This window comes from Meriones unguiculatus, chromosome 7 (genome assembly GCF_030254825.1).
Source record: "Meriones unguiculatus strain TT.TT164.6M chromosome 7, Bangor_MerUng_6.1, whole genome shotgun sequence".
Classification (NCBI taxonomy): Eukaryota; Metazoa; Chordata; class Mammalia; order Rodentia; family Muridae; genus Meriones; species Meriones unguiculatus.
In genome coordinates this window covers 121,756,765-121,780,975 of record NC_083355.1, presented here as the reverse complement: position 1 = coordinate 121,780,975, position 24,211 = coordinate 121,756,765, and the positions used below count along the sequence as shown (strand labels likewise).

The 24,211-nt window shown below is 38.0% G+C and overlaps 1 protein-coding gene across 3 annotated transcripts in view; it reads left to right on the top strand.

Moving 5' to 3' along the window:
- Itgb8 (integrin subunit beta 8) overlaps positions 1-19,992 on the top strand; it is a 91,286-nt gene extending 71,294 nt beyond the window's left edge. For 2 of the 3 annotated variants that reach the window (XM_021654172.2, XM_060388298.1), the window contains 6 exons: positions 5,011-5,145; positions 7,308-7,710; positions 10,094-10,319; positions 11,456-11,562; positions 14,592-14,755; positions 14,843-19,992. In XM_021654172.2, the coding sequence (XP_021509847.1) occupies positions 5,011-5,145; positions 7,308-7,710; positions 10,094-10,319; positions 11,456-11,562; positions 14,592-14,755; positions 14,843-14,965 (1,158 nt within the window). In that variant the 3' untranslated portion in view covers positions 14,966-19,992. The remainder of the gene's footprint in view (positions 1-5,010; positions 5,146-7,307; positions 7,711-10,093; positions 10,320-11,455; positions 11,563-14,591; positions 14,756-14,842) is intronic. The other variant, XM_021654173.2, reaches the window with a different exon arrangement.
- Positions 19,993-24,211: the final 4,219 nt, after the last annotated feature.

Genomic DNA, 24,211 nt, shown 5'->3' with positions numbered 1-24,211 from the left:
AACAACCTAGATGTCCCTCAACTAAAGAATGGATAGAGAAACTGAGGTATATTTACATAATGGAATACTACTCAGCTATTAAAACAAGGAAATCATGAAATTTGCAAGCAAATGGATGGAAGTAGAAAATATCCTGAGTGAGGTAACACAGAAAGACACACATGGTATATGCTCACTTTTTAAATTTAATTTTATTTATGTATTTATTTATTACAGTTTATTCACTTTGAATCCCTACTGCACTCCTCCCTTGTTTCCTCCCAGTCCCACACTCTCTCCCTCTTCTTCCCCTATGCCCTTTTCCTAGTCCTCCTGATAGGGAAGGACCTCCTCCCCTTCTCTCTGACCCTAGCTTATCAGCTCTCATCAGGACTAGCTGCATCATCTTCCTCTGTGGCCAAGCAAGGCTCCACCCCCCCGGGGGAGGTGATGAAAGAGCCCGCCAGTGAGTTCATGTCACAGTCAGCACCTGTACCCCTTATTAGGAAACCCACTTGGAAACAGTGGGTTTCCTTTTGAACAGGGGGTCTAGGTCCTCTCCATGCATGGTCCTTGGTTGTAGTATTGGTGCCTGTAAGCCCCGCCCCTGGATCCAGGTATTTTGTCTCTGTTGTTCTCCTTGTGGAGATCCTGACTCCTCCATGTCTTTCTATCTCCCTGTTCTTCCATAAGGATTCTGGTATTCTGGTCAAAGTTTGACTATGAATCTCTGTATCTTCTTCAATACCTTGGTGGGTAGAGTCTTTTAGAGGCTGTCTGTGGAAGGCTCCTGTCCTGTTCCTTGTCTTCTACTTCTGATGTCTATCCTGTCTGCCCTTCTGAATGAGGATTAAGCATCTTCCTAGGGTCCTCCTTGTTGTTTAGCTTCTTTAGGGCTATAGATTTTATTATGCTATCCTATATTATATGACTAATATCCACTTACAAGTGAGCATATATTATGCATCTTTCTGCTTCTGGGTTACCTCACTCAGGAACCCTCCTCCACTGCTGGTGGGAATGTAACCATGTACAACCACTTTGGAAATCAATCTGTTACTTTTTCGGAAAATTGGGAAGAGTGCTACCTCAAGATTCAGCTATACCATTCCTAGCCATATACTCAAAAGATGCCCCACCATTCATTAAGGACATTTGCTCAACTATGTTCATAGCAGCTTTATTTGTAATTGCCAGAATCTGAAAACAACCAAGTAGTCCCTCAATAGAGGAATGGATACAGAAAGTGTGGTACATTTACCCAATAGACTACTATTCAGCAATTAAAAACAAGGAAATCATGAAATTTGCAGTCAAATGGTGGTATATACTCACTTTTAAGACGATTTTAGTCATATAGTACAGGATAGACATACTACAGTGCACAAACCCCAAGAAGATAAGTCCAATGGGCATCTTAGGCGTCATGTCGGCCCACTAGTGAGGGGAGTTGGGGATATCTCTGACATAGACTATGTTGCCTGCTTTTTGATCACTTCTGCCTAATGGGTCTTTTGTAGCAAGTCACAGGGGAAGAAGAGAAACTCAGTCCTCTTGTGAATAGATGAGCTGTGGTGGCTGGATAGTGGGGCTCCCCTATTCTCAGAACTAGGATAGAGGGGATGTGGGAAGGAGGGTGGGACTGGGAGGAGAAGGAGGAGGGGTTTATGACTGATATGTAAATTGATTTAATTGAAATGTGCTAATTCTAACTTTTCATGCCAGTCACTTTCTATGCCTGAGTTCACTTCATCTGCACACCTGCCCTTTGGGCAGCAATTAATAGTCCTAGTGTATAAACAGAGACCAAAAAGTCGCGAGTTAACTGTAGTTCACACAGCCAACAAGCAGAGGCATCGGGGATTCTCGTGCTCCTTCACGCCTCGGCTGCTTCCAGCTGTGGGATGTGCCCTATTCATATTTTGTCCTTTGATTTTCTTTTTTAACGGGTGTCAAAAATTATGCTTTGCTTTTCCATGGATTCATTGGCCAGTTATAAAGCCTCACTTCTCCAGATTTTCTGCCTGCCTGCTTGCCTGACGTGTAGAATTTGTGTTGTAAGAGCCATGGAGCTGTAAAACCCTCAGGCTGCTTTGCTAATTGTCTCCAGGCAGCACCTGCTTGCAACTTAAGGCAGGAAACAGACAGGCAGAAAATCAAGAAATTGTTTAAACATATTCTTCTTTAAAGAAAATAAATCTTTGTAGGTTTGTTTTCACAGAGGATTTTTTAATGTCTAAAAACTACACAGAATGAAATGAACACAAATATCTTAAATTATATCTTTAACTACCATAAAAAATGTTAGATCCTAGAGCTGGAGAGATAGCTCAGTGGATAAAAGTACTTGCTGTTCTTCCAAAGGATGCCTCCATCTGCTCCCAGCACCCACATGGTAGCTCACAACCATTTCTAACTAATCTTCCAAGAGATCCATCATCCCCTCTTTCTGGCCTCTGTCAGCACTGGACACACTAGCACACATGCAGATAGAACATTTATACACATTTTTAAATGTTAGATCCATGGAATTTTATATCAAGAAATGTAAAACATATCTGCACTCCATTCCTATCCATAGTTTGTTTTTAAGTTATACAAATGAAAAGAGAGTGATGGTCATTTTATTTTGTTTTATTTTATTTTATTTATGTATGAGTGTTCTGTGTGCATATATGGTGCATGCCAGAAAAGGGCATAAGATCGGGTTAGAGATGGTTGTGAGCTACCATGTGGTTGCTGGGAATTGAACTCAGGACCTCTGAAAGAACAGTAGGTACTCTTAACCACTGAACCATCTCTCCCCACCACAATTAATCCTTTAGTGTATCCCTATTTTATTATTCCCAAGTGTATAAATTGCCTTCTTTTTTTGTTTCTTTGTTTGGTAAGCCCAGTCTAGCCTTGGGTTCCTGATCCTGCTGCCTCTGTCTTCTCCTGAGTCCTAGGATAATAAGCACATACCACCACATCTAGGTTTTTTAAACCTTTGGGTTAAATTTATGAAAAATGAGACAGGAAGATAGGAATGAGGCATTGTCTCAAACAGTAAAAGCAGATAGCATTGTTTGTTCTTTGTCTTATGCAGGTATGTGACTACCTTAGCCTGCTGTGGTTCTGTAAAACCTTGCAGTGGAAAAACATTAATGAACTCAACAAAAAAAATATTTTGCATAAATTAATCTACTTGAGATTTTATTAGTATTTTCTATGTGTGTATGTTTTCAAATGTATTCTAGAATTTTAATTTCAAAGCTCAACAGAAACAATTTACAATTCATTGAAGTTTTATACATCAGGAAAAAAAATAGTGTCATTTCCAACATCTCTTAGACATGAAATAGCATCTATCCTAGCACCTCTTAAACAGGAAAGATGAAGTTTAACATTTCACCAGGACCTTGATTTCCAAGACACAAAAATGCGAATGATTGTAGAAATTTGTCTTTACATAATACTTCAAAGACATTGTCCCACATGGTTTGAGATCTTAGAGGAACTGCAAGCATGGCTGCTGAGTGTGCTACTGTTGGAGCATGTATGAGCCAACAATCAATTCATAACCACCTTATTTTACACCATTGCAAGTTTCTCCTAGTTTGCCAGAATTGTTTGGTATTTCAGTATATGAATTCTCAGGGAGAGAAAAGTAAATGTGTTTGTGTGTGTGTGTGTGTGTGTGTGTGTGTGAGAGAGAGAGAGAGAGAGAGAGAGAGAGAGAGAGAGAGGTAGTTAATAATATTCATAAGCTTGAAAGCATCTTCTTTTGAGGACATGCTATCAGAATTCTATAGTCAATTATTCATCAGTGAATACCTATCTCCTCATCAAAGATGCTGTTGAAGAAGAAACTTTTCTTTAAAAATTAGAAGCTGGCCCTGGAAAGATGGCTCAGTGGTTAAGATTACTATCTGCTTTTCCAAAGAACCCAGATTCAATTCCCATCACCCACATGGCAGCTCACAACTGTCTGTAATCCCAACTCCAAAGGATCTGACACCTTAAATAATTTATTTTATTTTATTTTATTTTTTGTGCATTAAAAAACAATTAGAAGCCAATGGAAGTTTTCTCTTCCACATGCTATGACCCTCTCTCATTGCACATATTTCACATTTCTCTTATTTTTGTTTACAAGTTTAAATTCAGGATTTTTGCATGTGCCTGGGTCAGATTTACATGACCAAATGCACATATATCTTAAAGATATATGTACAATAGCTGTATCCTTTGCAACTGAAAAGCTGTGATAAAAGAAGTTAATATGTGCCCAACATATGACATTATGCAGTAGATGCTTCCTGAGAGAGCCTATGAGTGCCTGTGTGAAAACATGCATGATTCTGTACCCTTTACAAAACCCTACTTTAGAATTAAGTAAGACTAGGAACAAACATTATGGATGCAGGCAAGCATGGAGACTTGATAAAAACCCTAAGCCCTCCTTAGAACCTTGTAAGACAGTGTTTGGCCAGTGATTGCTGTGCAAAGCCACAGTTTAGAAGTTTTGCCTTCACAAAACTGTATTTCAACTTTGTATTCATAAAACACTAGCTTTTCATGATAGTCAAAAGTACTTGAATTGAAGTTCAAGGGTTTGGGGCGGTTGTTTTGGTTTTATTGATTTGCTTTTTTTCCCCCAAAAATCATGTTTCCTGCTGTAAATTGTCAGAATTCACTTGTTATGAGAACGTTTCTTTAAATTTCATCACTAAATCTAATCAGTATGACTTTGAAAGATTATCTTTGCAGCACTGGTTAAGAGAGGTATTTCGATAGTGATTAAAATACATAATCATAGATGTGTGGAAAAATCAAACTCTTTAAACACAACTGATGATTCAGTATTTATTCCATGCTTTAAATATAATCAGGATGTTGCAAGGAGGCACCATTTTATTCATTTTTTTTCAGAGATAGACTGATTAAGTTAAATATTAAATCTAAGATGACATAATGAGCATTGAGTCTGCTTTGTTGTTTATATTAGAAACTCCTGTGATGTATAATTAGAAACCAATGTCTCTGCAGAAACTCGTTTCAGAAGTAAAAGTGCAAATGGAAAACCAGATACATGGTGTCTCTTTTAACATCACTGCCATCTGTCCGGATGGGGCCAGAAAGCCAGGCATAATTGGATGTGGAAACGTGACAAGCAATGACGAAGTATGTGGCAGTGTGTTTTTCTTGTTTAAGATAAACTGTTTGGTGTGCTTTCTCATGAAAAATATCAAACGACTTTAAAACTTTGCTATTAACTATAAGAGTAGTAGCTTTCCTGTAGCTTCTCAAAGTTACTTCTATACTTAATTGACCTCTTAAGTTTTCAAGTTAAAATAAATATATATTGTGTTAAGTACTTATTAAATACGTAGTAGTAATACATTTGTGACACAGTTGTTCTAATGAAAAAATCACCTACTTTCAAACAAGCAGAGTCTGTAGTTGTAACAGTGATAAAGCCTTTTTCATTTCAAATCTGTTCATTCTCAGAGTATGAAATTGAAAGATAAAAGCTAAGAATTTCAAAATCTTTCATTTTGTGATGCCCTCAAAAATGACATTAAAAAGTTTGTTAAAAGCAGTCAAATTGGAGGAATGACACCATTTATATAATAACTAGAAAGAATTGGGATGTCAAAAGGAGAGCCCCAGGACCAGATGAAATGGGTTTTCCCCAAGAACTGCCACAGCAGAGCGCAGCTCGCGCGAAGAGCAGGCAGGGTGCTGGGGACTGGGAGTCCTTCTACTACACCCTCACGTCAATTGCACCCACATGGCCTGTGTAAAGGTTCTGAATCTTTCCTCCACCTTACTCTAAGGTTCTGTACTTCTTTACTTCCGTCCTGTGTTGGGAAGGAGTTTTCAAAGAGATAGAAAGCCCTAAAATTCTAAGATTAATTCAAAGAGGGAACAGAACACTTCTTCCTCTTTAGTTGGAAAATAGTTTTTCCTCATAGGAACATTAAAAGCTGTGGGTAGTGTGATTGTGCCCACAAGCTGTGTATCTTTAATTATTGCAAGCTTCTAATTCTGTAGTTTCTTCTATAACTCTTTCTTGGATATTGTTCAAAAAACATCATATACTAGTTTATATAATACACATTTGATTTTTGCTAAAGAAAAATTTTATAGCAAGATAATATTAAGCTAACTTCTATAAGACAAAGCCTTTCAAGACTCTCAAATTTATAATAATGATTTACCTTCCTTCTTACATTTTTTTCTTTCTTTGACTATATCGCCTTTCAACTAAGTAGTATAAACAGTTTGACTCCTGGAAACAGTCAACTAGCCTCTTATTTATAGAAGCCACTGTTGATTTTCTTATTCTAGTTTTAATAGCAGTGACATCATCCTACACATCTGTGAATCCTTAAAGTTTTTAGAGGTAAAAAGAATCTGAGCACAAACTGACACCAACCACACTGCTTTTAGTGTGATAAATCCAACTCAAATGCATATGGAAACCTAAGTGCAGGTCTTTTATTTCTTGCTACATAACATAGCACACATTATTTTAATGTTGGAGTTTAATTACTATAGTGAATTTCAGTTCAAAACATATACACATATATAACTGTGTGTATAAGCTTTCTGATTTAACAAAGCACCTGAAGATGAAGAGTCAGAAAACATAGATATTAAATCAATCATATTACAGAAAAACAAGGAATTAAGGAACAAGTAGTCCTGGGGGGCGGGGCTGTACGAAGTCTTGCCAGTCCATTCACTGCAACAACAGTGGCTCTGTGTTAGCTCTTGACATTGGAGAGTGAGTCCTAAGCCTCTTTCTTCTGAGTAACATAAGAAAGAAACAGTGTCATATTTCTCTCCACTGACAAGCTCTGTGCTAAAGATCAACTCTGAGCCTTTAACTCGAGCCTCTAGAAAGTAGACTATAAATAGATAAAACAGTCCATGTGAATACCTCAGGGTTCTGAACCAGAAGAGCAAAAGCTTGTTACTTTAGTTTATTAATTCCTAATGCCAAATGTTCACTAACCCCATATTTCCAATTCAGAAAATAAAACATTGTTTCACCAGTTGTCTATTCAATTATCAAAGGCGATGCAGACGTGTAAGGACAAATGGACATATGATGATGGTGATTTACAGGCCATAAGCAATTGTTGCTTCCTCTAATTCTAATTAATTTGTTAGGCAAAATGGAAGTAAAAGGCAGTTAGGTACTCTCATATGAAAGAGACTGCATGTGTGATTTATAAATATGGTATCTTTAAGATCTCACTGTTGATTTTATTACTAGATATAGTATTATCAGTATAAAGGATATAAATATATTTCCCTTTTGCTTTCAAATTTAGGTTATTTTCAATGTAACAGTTATGATGAAAACATGTGATGTCATAGGAGGAAGAAACTATGCAATAATCAAACCTATTGGTTTCAATGAAACCACGAAAGTCCACATACACAGACACTGCAGCTGCCACTGTGAGGATCGTAGAGGCCACGAGGGACAGTGTGCAGAAGCTACCCTGGACCCCAAGTGTCCGCAGTGTGATGACAGCACATGTCAGTTTGACGAAGACCAGTTTCCTTCTGAGTCTTGCAAGTCACAGGAGGACCAACCTGCCTGCAGTGGCCGAGGCGTTTGTGTCTGTGGAAAATGTTTATGTCACAAAACCAAGCTTGGAAGAGTGTACGGCAAATACTGTGAAAAGGATGACTTTACTTGTCCATATCACCACGGGAATGTGTGTGCTGGTGCGTTGATGCATAAGGCAGTTTGAATTCATCATAATGATATTGGCATATACATTAGTGTATATTTAAATCTGATGTTATAAAATTCTGCCACTAAACCCAAAATCAAAGTTCAAAGCCTCATAGTCTATAAAATTAGGCCATGGCAAGATTATTTTAATACCTTTAGCTGAGTACAGTGGCTACTTTTTAAAATAAAAACCTAAAATTAAATAGAATCTCATGCATTCCAATCTTGGAAAGATTTATACTAGAAAAGGAAGTTACCGGTGATTGCTGGCACATTGTCTAGAAGAATGGTGGATATTCTATGAGGGTCTGATTTACTCTGGCAAGTAGTTCCCCTTCTTCATGCACAGAGGATTTTATTTGTCCGGATGAGGGGAAGTGAGATATAAAAATGTAATTCGACTCACTGGATAATTCTTAGAGCACCACTGTAGACTGTATTTTAAGTTTGAAGTCATTCAAACCTCACCAATTTATCTTTGGAAAATCAGCAGCAACAGGGTGGACAAAGGACAACATTCTTCAGGAAGTACTGGCTGGCTAAGTAATCCAGAAGACTCATCCCTCTGGCCAGACAGAGACCAGATTTTGCAATGAAATAGGATAAGATAAAAATACCAAGATTACTTTTGGCTAATTCTGTTCTCTGCCATCTTCTGTTTACAGTCCAGAAAAAGAAAACCTATGCAGCATTTGAAAGTTAAAACAAAATATAACTTTAAAATAAAGTAACTATCATTTGAATTCCTTGGTTCTCTATGAAAGGTTAAGTTTGTTTATCATAAAGACCCCTTTCTTGTATGTGCATGTTAGTAAGGAAACATCGGTTTAATTATTGAAAAATGGAAATATGGCATTGTTATAACCATATGGAAATCAAAGCCTATAAAATTTAACTCTCTATTTTTGTATAGGCAGAAAGCTTGTTTTAAATTACAGGAAAAAAAACACTATTACAAGTATTTTATTCTGTTATATACACAAAAATGCCATGTGTTCTAGACATTCATTCAGCTGTAACTAGATATATGGATAGGAAGGAAATGACTTCAGGATAAACCGTCAGTTGTCTATTATATTTTATAAGGAAAGTAATAGTTTATAGGGAAGAAAACAAGGAATTTCTGTTCAACATTCAATAGAACTGTCTCACAAAACAGTTTCAGATACTTTGAGACTCTGACGTTCTGCTGCATAATCTCAAAAATTGATATATTGACAGTGTCTATATGATTGTGACCACACACCTCACACCCACAGAGGCAAATGACAATCTGCTTTGGATTGTCTGAGTGCACACTACAAGACTGACATGCATTTTCCCCACCACTTTCTCTTGGGAATGAAAACTCATGTTCTCAGGCCGGCTGTCTAGGATTCAGTATGCAAGCTGCATCAGGGAATGGGATGTTGCAGACATCTGTCTGCCTGGACCTCATTAGTTGTATGAGCAAATTGAGCTGACCCAGCAGTAGGCTCCATGGGACAATTAACTTGTGAGGTATTCAGCAGAAAGAAAAGGGAGAGGGAGAGAGAGAGAAAGATAGAAAATAGAGGGAAGGAAGGAAGAAAAGAGGGGAGTATAAGGAGATGCAGAGGGTGAAACAAGAAAGGAAAAAGGAATGCTGTTTGATCGACAGTCATATAAGATTGAAAATATACAAAATATACACTGCACCTCCTGAAGACTTCTGCTTCGCATCGCCATCCTAAATTTTAGACACTTCTTATAAACTAAAATCCATTTAATAGTGTGTAGCCAAGGTTTTTCTCAAGTTAGTTGTCTGCATAAATGCCCCCCCATTCCTTTCTCTCTTCCATTGTTCCACCTAGTAACAGCTTGTAGCATGGATTAACCCTGCCCTGCTTACCTCCTGCATGGTGTTCTGAGACCAGGGGGATTATTTCTACGTCTCACAAGACCTATCTTTAATCATGCCTGAATACACAAAAGTGCTACAATGGTTGCCCATCACCATGTTTTCTTGGGCCCCCAGCAACAATGAAGAGGGAGGATTGTGGAAGCCAGTGACCAGACACTCCGCTCTGCTGATTTCCAGTCAGCCCTCATGGCTTCATTATAGTTATGTGTTTCTAATTTAAAATTTGAAAGCACAATGGCATTTAAGCAGTTGGGCAACCATCAAAGTAGGGGCTTTTTCATACATTTTATGTATATGTCAGTAGGGGGAATTATCTACAATAGAACAGCTTTAAAAACAGGCATTCCTAAATCCTGGCACTGCTTTGTCAACACAAGTAGAAACTGATGCTCTTTCCATTCATTGACTGTTGCATGTTTTCATGAAAATGGTAGAGACCTGACCAAGTCAGTGGACCTGTTGGCCTTGACCGTGGTGTGTGTCTGTTGCAGGGCACGGGGACTGTGAAGGCGGCAGATGCCAGTGCTTTAGTGGCTGGGAAGGGGATCGGTGTCAGTGTCCATCAGCGGCAGCACAGCGCTGTGTCAACTCCAAGGGCCAGGTCTGCAGTGGAAGAGGCACCTGTGTGTGTGGCAGGTGTGAGTGCACGGACCCCAGGAGCATTGGCCGGCTCTGTGAGCACTGCCCAACCTGCCCCCTATCCTGCAGCGAAAACCGGTATGATCCTGTCTCCAGGGTGGACAAAGCAATCCTTGCTGACAGTGGTTTCTGTTCTTTATTCTGCCTTCTTTAATCTTAGTTGCTGTGTTCTTAGTTACTGTCATGCAAAGGTGGCAGTAGTGGTAGTGGTGGTGGTGGTGATAGAGAAAAAAACCTGGGTAGGAAATTCTAAGAATTAGGATACTAAATTTCCATCTTTGGCTAGTAAGTTGCTTTGGAAGGTTCAGAAAAAAATCTGCATAAAATCACTACTTGTTTTGTTCTGTTTTTTAAAATAATTTTCTGAAAACAGAGACTGCCAGCTAATTACTATTTAGCTGTGTGATGTGCAATAAGTTGCTAAAATTCTCTGTGATTCTGGTTAAAAATAAGGTTAATAGTACCTTCTTGTAGTTTGTGAAAGAACTACATGATTTTGTAAAGGTAAAGAAAGCAAACCTTAGCACTTGCTGCATGGCAGTCAGTGAGTAAATGTGCTCATTATAACTAGAGTAAATATCTTAGCATTTAACCGAAAGAACTGCAGTTGCTATGGAGCACTCGGGATCCATAAATGGAAAGACATGTGTCACATGACAGTGACATTCTTATTTCCTGTTAAAATATTTTCCAATAGCAGTCTGCGACTTGCTCAAAGAACACCTGTGTAAATGTCACTGTGGCTCAAGTTTGCTTGTTTAAGTTTTTAAAACATACTTTTTCAGATCAGTAACACAAGTAAGAATTTTAGAAATATGCATAGAAACTTATTTAAATCATTTAGAAATACAGCACTTTAACATAATGGTAGAGTTTGTTTATTTATTTGCTACTGGGGATTGAATCCTGTACTCACATGTGTTGGGAAAGTTCTCTCTCCTGTCACTTTTTTCTTTTTAACTTTTCAGATAGCTAGTTAGGCTGGCCTTGAATTTACTCTGTAGCCCAGGCAGCCCTAAAACATATAATCCTGCCTCAGCCCATCATGTATATGGGATTACTGGGTTAGGCCACCAGGCCTTGCTGATGGGGTTAGTTTCTAATGGACCTAATAAAAATTTGTGTTAGTTGATGCTTTGTTATTTTATTTTTTCATAAGAAATGTCAGTCCATGCTCCCTTTTAAGGAGTCATCCTTTCATATTCCCCACACAGGAATTGTCTGCAGTGCCTTCACCCTCACAATCTGTCCCAGGCTATCCTTGATCAGTGTAAAACCTCCTGTGCTGTCCTGGGCCAACATCGGGTAGACCAAGCCTCAGGTAAGTCTTCTGATGCCTCTGAGGCTGAAGGGGCTGTGATGCACTTCCCGAAAGAAGGAGCAGTGGCTTCGTATTAAGTCCATTATAAATTATTGGATTCCCATTTAAAATTACTTTATCTCTGTGCCACAGATATTTTTAAAAGAAAGCTGAGTTTGTTATCTGTTTTTTCATCTCCCAAAAATGAACACCGAAGTGGAGAAACTTCCCTTCTCACCCTCGCAGTTCTACGTACTGCCTACCTTTACAAAAGACTAAAAAAATGAATTGTCTAGGACTTCCTTGAGCCAAAAGTTAGATTTTCTGTGTAAACTAGTTTCTAGAAATCAGGAGCCATGGTTTCCCTTTATAACCTAAATTTGCTTCTCCTGCTGACCATCCCCATTTCTAGCAAAACCTTATTCTCCATTTTCAGATGAAATCCTACGACTTTAAGTGATCACTTGCTGGTGTCATGTATCTAAGCTTATGACACTGGGGTGCAGCTTCGTGGCAGAGAACTTGCCTGGTGTGGGTAAAGGCTGTGTTCAAGCCCCAGCACCACATAAAACTAGGCATCATGGGACATAACAGAACTCAGGAGGTAGTGCCCAGAGATCAGAAGTTCAAAGTCAGCCTCCTATACATGAGGAGTTCTATGTAAAATCCTGCCTATTAAATTAAAAGGGAAAAAAGAAAAAGAAAATCAGAAAAATTAAGAGAAAAAATATATAACTTTGAGGTGAATAATTCTAAATTTGATGCAATTGAAATAATGTTACTTTTAGGCTAAAGACCTTGGCCTAATGTGTAGTAAATTAAGAGGCAAAACTTTTCTGAGCCCACACCTCACCTATAAAATAGAGGGTAAAAGGTACATGGAAAGGTTATATGACATTAATTGAGCTAATGAATATAAAAAAGTCTCTCAAGTCAACGGTGATATGTAAACATGAAATATGTGAGAGCTATGTTCAAAACTACTTTTAAACAAAAGTTTATTGGAGCACTCTCCCTCTCCCAAAGGAACCCAAAACCCACTTTGCACCCATTTAAGGTGTAGAAACACCTATGAAATAGAAGCTATTTGAGTCATATCTTTGGAAATATTCCTTTTGATTCTACTATTTAAAGCAGTAGAAAAGCCAGCCCCCAGGGAAGTAGCAGGGTAGACACGTCCTGCACATCTTAGTTTCCACATTTCATTCCCTTAGCACACAGTGAATTTGGCTCAGAAAAGCATCACATGTGCTGCCAGCTGAGGTTGCTGCAACCTCTCCAGAAGGCCAAGTGCCTTTCTAATAAAGAGGACCCCTACATATCATTAATTATCTTAAGTAAACAGTACTCTGACTTAAGTGTTGCTGCAAACAGTATTCCCGAAAGCTCCTTAGAAAAACACCTTGTCTGACCTCAGCTGAGAAAAGCATGACTGGGGCAAATGTTGAACCATCCATGGTAACATGGTGAAAATGTATGCAGATTTGAACCCTCGAAGGATCCTCTGGCTAACACATTAGTAATATTTCTGAAATGTATCAGTAGCTTAACGGCTTCCCTCTCCTTAACAGCTATTGTGCAAGGAGAGGATAAGGGCATTTGTTAGGCGTCTCAATTATTTGTCCACTCAATCACACTTACAGGGTCTTCTTTCAGTCTTTCTGGCTAAGCTCCCATCAGGCAAAAAGCCAGGAGTGGGATCAAGCCACATCCCCTCTGAGGATCAGCTTAGCTGGTGGAGCAGACTAAGTCAGCCAAGGGACATCACAATCTGTCAAGACATGAGCCATGAGGGTCACTAACCTGAAGGCAGGCAGCTGTAAAAGATCAAATAGCATCACGTTTGGACACACATTTTGTATTCTAGCCCATGACATCTTTAACAAGGAAGCACTGTACTGTTACTGGCATCTGTTGTTTCCATTCCAATGAGTAGAAATGGGTGTGTCTTTGACCTCCCCAACGTCTTTTGTCACAAATCACAGAAATGTCTCTATTAAGTCCACCTAGTTGGAAAAAGCCCCTTACCCCATTGCTGAAAACTTGCCTTGTTAAAGGGGCATGCTGGGTAATTGTTGGGCATTCAGGAGGCCAGAATCAGTTACGACTGGATGCTACTATGCTCGTGGCCTTGGTACATCCTCTCCCTAGCAGCTTTTTCAGAGGCACCGTAGCTTGCAAAATGGGTGGAGAAACACATGTTTTGGTCCAGGAAGTGATTTTATGAATCTGGGGCAGCTTGCGAGCTCTGTGGAATACCCACTATTGTGTAACCATGTTCCTCAGAGACTAGAGTAGACCTCAGGCAAGCATAGAGCCTACAAATTTTCCGGTGAGAGTTTGCCAGAGATCTGGTGCTAAATCAAAGGTCTAGCATGCTCCCTATCCTAACACGGCTTTTCTTTCTTCAGCTAGAGATTATTTGTACTTGGAGGAACACACAATGAGTTTGTGGAGGCAAACAGGCTGCTTTAGTAAAGTTAATTAGTGATAAGTGAGACAGATTTGGGTATTGTCCAAGATTCAGCACTCCTACTTCTCAGTCATGACTGTAATAATAATGAAATCTTACACCACGGTTTAGAGGAAATATTTCCCTGTTAGAGTAGGACTGTCTTAGCTTCTGCAGATGCTTACGTTATTTTCCATTACTGCTGAGCAAAAGAGGAGGAAGCATAAAAAAGAAGCTAAATGCTTGGGGCTGCTCAGTACTTTTTAATGTTTTCCACACAGTGCTGAACAGCTCACACCACCTTAGCTCTGCCACTGTTACAAACAAACTTGAACATAGATAAGAGATTTTTACAGAGCTAATACATATTATATAATATAATTATATATATATCAAATACTTTCATTGTAAATATTCTCCAAAGAAGGGTTTTACTCTTTTGAGTAATCAGTAATGTCAGCCTCCTGTTTCAAAAATACAGATCTGTAAATAATCTTGTTTATTTTATAGGAATGTAAACATCATTTATTGGACAGAAAACTTTTATTTACTTTTTAAAGCTTTTTTTTAACCCATCTACTTGTTTACTTTCTTACAGAATGCCTATCTGGCCCAAGCTCTCTGCGAATATTTTTCATCATATTCATAGTCACATTCTTGATTGGGTTGCTTAAAGTCCTTATCATTAGACAGGTGATACTGCAATGGAATAGTAATAAGATAAAATCCTCATCAGATTACAGAATGTCTGCTTCCAAAAAGGTTGGTGAACTCAGAGGGTAGCTGTATGTTACTCTCCAGTTCCAACACTCAGCTCCTTCACTAATATAACATTTCTTTTCCATCAAGGATAAACTAATTCTGAAAAGCGTTTGCACAAGAGCTGTAACCTACCGACGAGAAAAGCCTGAGGAGATAAAAATGGATATCAGCAAACTTCATGCTCATGAGGCTTTCAGGTGCAACTTCTAAAGACAGGTGAAACAAACAAACAAACAAACACTGTTGGAAACTGGATTTTTTTTTATACAGTTGCTTCTAAAAAGCATAAAAAGTCACAGGAGGAGATACATTATTGAAGATTGTGCCCCGAAGACTGGCAAGTGTCTCCACCACCATGTGACTCACCAGCTGCTGAAGTTTTCAGAGAACTATGTGTCTTACTACTGTTGGAGGCTAGCGTTGTAGCACTTTACTGTAATATATAACTTATTTAGATCAACATAGAATGTAGATTATCTGGAAAGCACTGATTACACTTTACAAGTACCTGTCATCCCTGCACTTCCAGACACACACAATGCAATGGAACAGGTTGGCATGGCGTCACCACCACAGCGCGGTGATCCTTGCGCACACAGATGCTGATGGAAAGCATCCAGGAGTCAACACCGACAATGGGCATTGTCTAGATGTGCATGGCCAGCTAAATAGGGTTAGCATTTCATTTCAGTTGCAGGTGAATAGACAAACCTGAGTCCTAAGTGGTGTTGCTTTTGAAACTAAGGTTTGGTGCATGTGCAAGTCCATTTTCTTCTGTTTTGAAGAATGGATATTAACTCAAGCATTTTCTCTTTTTTGCATTTTAATTCTGTTTTTCATCATTTTTAATAAGTTTATAATGTCACAGATGACTGGATTAAATAAGTGCTAAGTTACTACTGCCATAGAAACCTGTATGACAATGTCACTTTATTAGAATACTGGTTTTCAAAGTTGAATGTTAATAAGCGTCACTGTAAAGTGTCATCTGGGTCTGTAGCTTCTTTATCTGAAGATAGAGACTTTTCATTTTCTCACCTGTCAAACTGGATAAACTGTTTCAGTCTCTCATTGATCTGACCTGTAGTCTGAAATCCACAAGATGTCTAAAAAACTGCTTTAAGCAGAGTGACCTTTTTTCTGAGCATATTCTCTTGATTTTTACTCCAAATTGATGTCAACATTTTTCAAATGGAAAGCTATTTTATTTTTCTCTCCTGTGAAGCTTAAGGTCACCTTTGAATCATCCCAACTCTGCTCATGAGAATTCACAAAGGTATAAAACTGGAGAAGTGCAGGTAATATCTGAGAAATAAGCTAATCCCCCTTTTTGTAGGCCAGAGATTGGAGGCCCAGAAAATTTAAATGACTTCACAAAACCACAGAAGTGATGAGATGACAGTATTAGAGAAGAGCTGCCTTGTAATTACAGGCCAGCATTGCACAGGAGCACACTACCTCTTGAATCTGCAAAATATCCATGGGAAACCTTAAAACATACTGAAGTCCTGAGTATTTTTCATGAAAATATTTCAAAACAAAGTAGAACAGGGTACTCTGAAAGGACGTGTACATATGCAGCTCCTAGTTTTCCCTTAGCCACCTCCTGATGAGCTCTGGTACAGCCCTTCCCCCACAGCAGCTACAAGAACAAGGCTCCTGCAGCTGGGCAGGGCTCAGCTTGAAGCCTTGATGCAGAGGCTTGGTACTTGAATTCTAACTTCCAACTATCCTGTGTGTAGCACGTCTTACCTGTGAGAACAGAAGAGTCTAAAGAAGTGTCTCTCCCAGGTTCACTACTTTCCAGCAGTAGTTCTGGAAAGTTCTGAAAGCTCTAGACATCTGGATGTTGATGAAGACTGGCTTCCATCGGGTAATACCCTGGGGCCTGGGAAGCCAGCCAGCAAACAGTGCAAGTCCCTTAGCAGGGCAGTGGTGGTGATGCTGCTGACACTTCTTTAACAGGAGATGGGCATCTTCAAATACTGTGACTGTTTCTAAGAAAACTGTGGTCACTAACGCTATACGAAAATCCTATTTTGCTGCTCAAAACATACAGGGTCCTTTTATAAATATATAAATTAATGGATTCTTGGCAGTCCCCTAGAAAATCGAAGGTATCCATTAGCTAAATGCTGACAACTTAAATGTGAGCAGTTTATGAACAATAGATTAATTTTCACATGAAATGAGCAAAAGAGCATAATTAAAAACAATTCTCGTAAAGCAAGGATTGGTACTCTTTTAGGTCTTCACTACTTTGCACTAATTTTAGATGGCCCGATACTGTTGCCGCAGGAAAGACATTTCCTTGCCAAGAGCTCAGTGCTGGATGAGAAGATGTACTTACGCGTGTACTGTCTTGTGGTTTCTCTCTCTTCTTTTTTGTTAACTTAAAGAGCTAATTCTTAAAGATTGTAGAGCTTGTATTTTACTTGAATAATTGATCTTCTTCTGTTTAATAGTTTGTGAGAAGAGAATTAATATTTGACTAGATAGAATTACTTAACAGGTAATGGGAAACAGGGTATTGTTTGGTTAAATAACTTATGTACTTACAGACTATGTCAAATGCTACGACCACATCTTTTAAGAACTGTTGATAGTAAATGCAATTAATTGAATTTTAAATTGTTAGCAAAAAAACTTGAATGATGTTTTTGGCATTGCAGCATTTTGTGCCCTGGTGTGTAATTATTCAAAAATGTCCCATTTTATCCATTATATAAGCAACTATATACAAGTTTTTTCTTCTGAGACATTTTTACATTGCAGTATGCATGTATTTATAGACATTTGATATAATTTTTAGGTATTTTCTACTATTTATTAAGCTATAAACATTCTCTAAAAGACTTAAAAGTTCCTTAAAAATCTAATTATGTCCCACATGTTCAATTTAACTTAGTTTATAAAAAAAAATAGATGTCTCTGGAGACAGATTTTTCAAAATTGAAAAATTAAAATTGTGTATACATGAAATGCAAAACTTCACCAAAGATTAAATTTTAAATATTTTTAAATATTTACTTAATCTCCATTGAAGATATTCTTGTATATATCAACAGACATCATGAGACACTGAAATCATTTATTCTTGATAGATTATGAATGTTTTTCTCTGTAGAATTATATTTCTTCTGGCACCTGGTAGAATATATTATTCTCAATGGCTTTTCCTTTCTTTCCTGGCTCCTATTTGTCCCATCCATATTTTTCTAGAAATTGCCCATAAGCTTCAAGCCCATAAGCCTAAATGTGAAAAATAACAGTTTAATAATGTAATTGGGTTCTTCATTTCCAAAGATCTCTTGTAGTTTTTAACACTTATTTGAACAAAGACAGTCCCATTAAAAACAACAAATTTTAAAATTTCACAACTTTTTGATTTATGTTTTCATGAAGGTAGCAACTCACTAGGAGGGAAGTTCAATGGTGTGCATATTCATTCTCTTCGTTTACCCTAATACTTAGTTTATAGCATCCTTATGTCCTTAAAATATAATTTTATATAATGCAAACATTTTCAAAGGAATAGAACTATTCCTTCAAATTCTTTCCTTTTCATCTTCCATAATCCCTGCATGGAAAATTAGTTATGCATAACTGATCAGACATACATACTGTGTTTCTTGCTGATTGTAGGACACACTTTTTCAATTTAACATCTTCAAAATTGTGATGTCTCTTGAAATTGTCTTCTGCAATGTAGTGTTTAAAGCTGTTACACTTCTTCAACTTGATTAAATTTTCATAGGTGCAGTCCATTCCTTATAACTAATTATGAATTTGTTTTTGATAACATATAAAGCCAGCTTTTAATACAACTGAACCAAATCCCACTCAATGCAGATCTAACTGACTATCAGCTCAGATCCTCTGAATCTTCAAGTTACAAAAGCTCTTTCAGGGTCCCATTTACACTTCTACTAACAGCAGTGATTCAGGCAAACTGAAATTAACTGATGAAGTGCGGAGGCTTCTCAAGGTTGTAAGAATCTTTAGTGTTCCCATACCTTTGGAAGGGATTGTTTAAAGCGATCATCTCACTTTTAAATAAGCTAACTGGAAAAAGATTACATGAAAACATCATAGTTAGAGCTCACAGCACTTTGTATGCTTGATGTCAGCTACAGGAGAATAAAGTGATGCAACCAGCTGGTTTGTGGGAAAGATTTCCTCTGAGATCACTCAACGTTCTCATTTTTCCTTATCCTTTATGTTCTTTTGATGTTTTCTTTGGCTCAAGTAACTTTCCTCTCCAGCTCATGTGATGACTGTTATAAAACTGCATAGTTAAACTCTAGTACTTATGTGAAATAATTGTTCAACTCTCTGGGCAGCTTTTGATCAATATGTGAGAGTGATAACACTACCCTATGTCTACCTGAAGCTCCTTCCTGCCTAGGATGTTCCGTAAGCTAGTGCTTTCAACCAGGTGTATTTCTTCAAACACCCATTTCAGTACAACTGTCTAACACATCAGCATGAAAGAAAAAAGCACTGCAATCATCAAGAATGGAACTCATGTGGTTTGTGTAAAGAACTTTTACTGACTTTAGACATACAAATGTGATTCTGAAAACATGTCAACACAATGACAAGTATGGTACATAGATTTTTATTGAAATATTGAATAAAATTATTTTCATTCTAAATCATAAGTATAAATTTGCACATATTAATATACAAATTAATTTCTGTGTATATTTAACATACCTTTAGAGCTATTTTACATGTACTAGCTACTTTATTAAGGTTTATAAATCTCTGCAAAAACAATTAGACATATTTCTAAATTAACAATAACATAATCTTTGTTTCACTTAACAAATTCTGCCTTTGTAAAAAGAAATTTAATATAGAATGTATTTTTAAAACAAAATATTTGACTATAAAATAGCTCAAAGAAAAATTCTTCATGAACACATTTTGTGTTGTTTCTGGCTTTGAATCATATGAAAGGTGAAATTGCCTTAAATAATACGGATTGATGAATATGACAATTTCACATGCTATACTATGAATCTCTGCATAGATGGTTGACTACTAACTTCTCTTTTCTGTATTTATTAAAAGCTGACACTGTAGATTGTTGTGAAATGTTTATTTTTCTAACAGAGCTTATAACAGTTTGTGACAAGGCATTTAATTGATATACCAGTCTGTTTTAATATGGGTGTTAATCTATATAAAATTTTATGTTTTAAAATAAAACTTTAGAGATCTAATAAAAACATAGAGATATGTAAAATTGTTCTTTATTTTCCATATACTTCATGACCCTCTAAGCTTCAGGAAACAATATTGACGCAGGAGAAAATGCGGCAGTAGTCACAAGCTACCACTAACAGAGAATACTGAGTAATCTTTAAAAGCTACTGGTTTTAGGCTGTGAGGACCACTGAGTAAGAGTTGTGACCTCCTAATCTGCCCTTGCCCCTTTGGGTGGAACCTAATAATGGAAACAGAATATTCTAATGACAAAGTATTAAAAAATTAATCAAAGCTAGGCATATGGCACATGCCTTTAACCCCGGCACTCAGAGAGCCAGAGGCAGAAGGATCTTTGTGAGTTTGAGGCCAGCCTGGTCTACAAATAGAATCCAGGACTGCCAAAGCTACACAGAGAAACCCTGTCTCAAAAACAAACAAACGAAAATAGTCAGTTTTAAAATTAGCATTCTCTACCTTTAAGGCATTTCTACCATCAGCAACAGAACACATTTGACACAAACATCACACTACCAATAAAGTAGAAAGGGAAAGAATAAAACAGAATGGTGGAGAATGAATTAAGCACTAAGTACATCAGAGACTTTTTCTTTCAGAAGCTCCCAATAAAGTTGAGAGGTGCATGATGAACCTTAGACAGAAGACACCCCTGGAGAGTTCAGAGAGAGGCTGCTAGAAAGTCAGTCTCACAGGCCTTCATTTTGGAGAATTTAGACTGCTGCCAGTCTTCGAGGGTCAGAGCTCCCCATAATCTGTTTCAGTCACATAATCTTCCTCCTGAGTTTCAATAGAGTACATTGAAATTTCCAGACACCTTTACAGCCAAAGGTAGATACAGTGAAAGGAAAGGAGAAGCTATGTTTGCAAATCTGGTTTTGCTTTCTCTTTTTCCTTTCTCATTGTCTAGGACAACTAGAAAAAACTGCCTTGGCATAGAAGTCCAAGTCCTGAGACTGGCAGAGAGCCTCTTCTTGACCTAATGGTGCTTACTTCACTGATCCCTAGAAGGTCAACAGTGTAGTTATACCACTTGACATAACAGATAATTGTACTATACAACTGACTCACTATATGATTGTATTCCTGAGAAACTTCACTCAAGTAAATATTATTTTCCCTAATTGTTCAAAGAAGAAAAAATGAGTGGCAGTGAGATTCAGGAACACACACACATATATATATATGTGTGTGTGTGTGTGTGTGTGTGTGTGTGTGTGTGTGTGTGTTCTAGGCCAGTCTCCACCATCCTCAGGTCTTCTTTCCTTTTCGCAAGTCTCTAATCACATGTATTTTGAGGATAATTAACCAGTTCAGCTATCAGAGACTCCTTTGCCCCTGGGCCCCAGAAGACATGTGTAATGAATAAAGTAGAAGAGCTGATTTGTGTGAACAAATCCTACTACATGAAGGGGGGGGAGGGTTGAAAGGCTGCGTATACTAAGATGCCACAAGTAAGGGGCACAGAAGACCTGAAGAAATAGCATTGACCTCACAGAGAAAGTGAACAGACATGGAGAAAGGGAGACTGGGAAATGGTAAAGAGAGTGGAAACAGGATAATGAAAGTCAGTGACCTACCAGTCCCCGGTTATGAAGAACTTGGTGTCAAGGATAGGCAGGCCACATTTCCATGACTAGGAAGCAGTAAGTGCTAAAAGGTAAATTGTGTTCTACCCACAAGTTTACCATAGCCATGTTCATGTTGAGAAAAAAAATAGGGTAAGATATCAAATATCAAGCATAGTTAACTTCAGTATTTAGTGGGAAAGATTCGTCTATTTTTAACAAAGATGAAAGAAGGCAGAGCAGAAGCATTTATGTTGGGAAGGTTTGGGTGAATTGATGATATGAGTGTGGCCATTTCAAACTATGACAAAGTAGAATCCATAAAAAGCACATAGCTTTTCCGAGAAAAAGTAAAGATCCGAACAAAAGTACAAAGAGAGGAACTATTGGCTATCGCCTAAAGAGAATTTCCAGGAAGCTTGGGAGCTGAGATGATCTAGGTGATAAAGGAGTTACTCTGAGAGAAGTCTAATGCCAGCTCCAATAGTTGCTCCTGGCATGTGCCCAAACTAGATCAAACTCCCACACTGGTCTCACAAACCACAGTATTCTTGCCAGCCCTTGACTTGTAGACTAAATTCTCACATTATCAAAATATTTGGCCAGACCAAACTAAAGCAGAAAAATTTTAAACTACGTCAATGCTCACACTTTCAATGATTTGTAAAATACTGAAAAACAGCGATGTGTTTTAGTGCAGATATTGTGGTCTTATTTACAGGCCATTGTGCACTGCATGAAAAAAGCAAATGACACATGTATCCCCTGCAGCACCCTGAAGTTGCTGCACTGGGGCCGGTGCGGTTAGGACTTCTTCCAGCCTTCATCAGACAAGCCTTAGACCTGCCTGGGAAGAGGAAAATCTTTACTGGGATTTTCATACCACGAGCTACATTGTTGTTATGATTATAAACTCACTGTGACTACCACTAAAATAATGATAACAACTAATTTAAGAAAAACTCTTAATTTGCCTATACTTTTTCATGTTAAGTGCACTATAATCTATGAGGCTCTGGCTTTCACAGAGGAACCCTTGGACCAGAAGCAGCATCAGCAGAAAATTACCCTTTGACAATGCAAAGTTTTGGTATTTAGCTGTCTTAGTCAGTGTTCTACTGCTATGAATAGAGACCATGATATTTTATTTTTTTTGTTGTTTTGTTTTGTTTCCTTTTGTTTTGTTTGTTTGTTTGTTTGTTTTTGAGACAGGGTTTCTTTATGTAACCCTGCTTGTCCTAAAACTCATTCTGTAGAACAGGCTGGCCTAAAACTCAGAGAAAGAGCCACCTGCCTCTGCTTCCTCAGTGCTTAGATTAAAGGCATTCACTACTGCTGCACAGCAACCAGAGCAATTCCTATATAGGAAAACATTTAGTTGGGGCTGGCTTACAGTTCCTGAGGTTAAGTCAATTACCATCATGGTGGGAAGCATGCTGACAAACAGGCCAACATGGTGCTGAAAAGGTAGCTGAGAGTTCTATATCTGGATTGGCAGAAAGCACGAAAAGAGAGAGAGACACTGGTCCACCCCTTTGTTGGCCCACCTCCAACAAAGCCACACCTACTCCAACAAGGCCATACCTTCTAATCCCTTTCAAGTAGAGCCACTCCCTAATAACCAAACATACAAATATATGAGCCTTTGGGAACATTCTTACTTTAACCACTACACTAACCCAAATTTTCTAAGTTAGGAACTCTAGAAATGGGGTCCAGAAATGTGCATTCAAGAACTCTATATGTAGTTTCAATGACTATCAACATTTAAGAATCACTCCAAAACACTGGAAATGGGCATCAGCAGACTCTAAGATATAGGCAGTTCTTCCCGATTTTACTTAGAGCAGAGCTGTGCTACAAACATCTGCTCAACCAGAATCACATAGCCTTGATGGGCACCAGCCAATCCAAATCAAGGTCAGGTAGCCACAGCAGGAATTCCCCTTTCTGGCTTTAAAAGGGGCCTTTGAGCTCCCCTCAGGCTTCACTGCCATTTTGTGAAGGTAGTGACCCAAGCACGCTGGAATTCTCTGGAGAATAAATGCTCTTTTTTTTTTGCGTACCACCTGGGTCTTGGGTCTTTCTTTGGCAATTCAAGAACCCTAACATTTCTATTCTGTGAAGTTTTCTTATTTTGGTAGTATCTCTACTTTATCATGGACTTGATAGTAAAAGTTCTCTAGAGGAAATATGTATTAGGGGAACATAAAAGGGGTGGGTGGGCTGATTAGAAATATAAATGGAAAAAATAAATCTGCCCAACTTAATTTTCCATGATACTCCAGCTCTGAGATTAAGCACCTACTAGGATTCTGCTGGTCATGGTGTTTGTGTAGCCATTTCTCTAGCGCCATTAAATTGAAATGGGTGCCAGCATAATTGAGCATATGCATTGTTTCAGAGGGAAAAATAACAATCTACCTTCTCTTACAAATGTTTACCAATTAAATAGAGTGGAGAGGACCCTCATGTTAAGACAGGAATCTTGAAGGACATACTAGAATAGGAGCTACAAAATAACTTGACGATAGAAAATATTACTCAGAAATGAAGTGTCATTCTTTGCACTATCAATTAAAAGTCTCAGACTGTTACACATCAGATACTGCATTAGTTAGGGTTTCTAATGCTGTGAAGAGACACCATGACCATG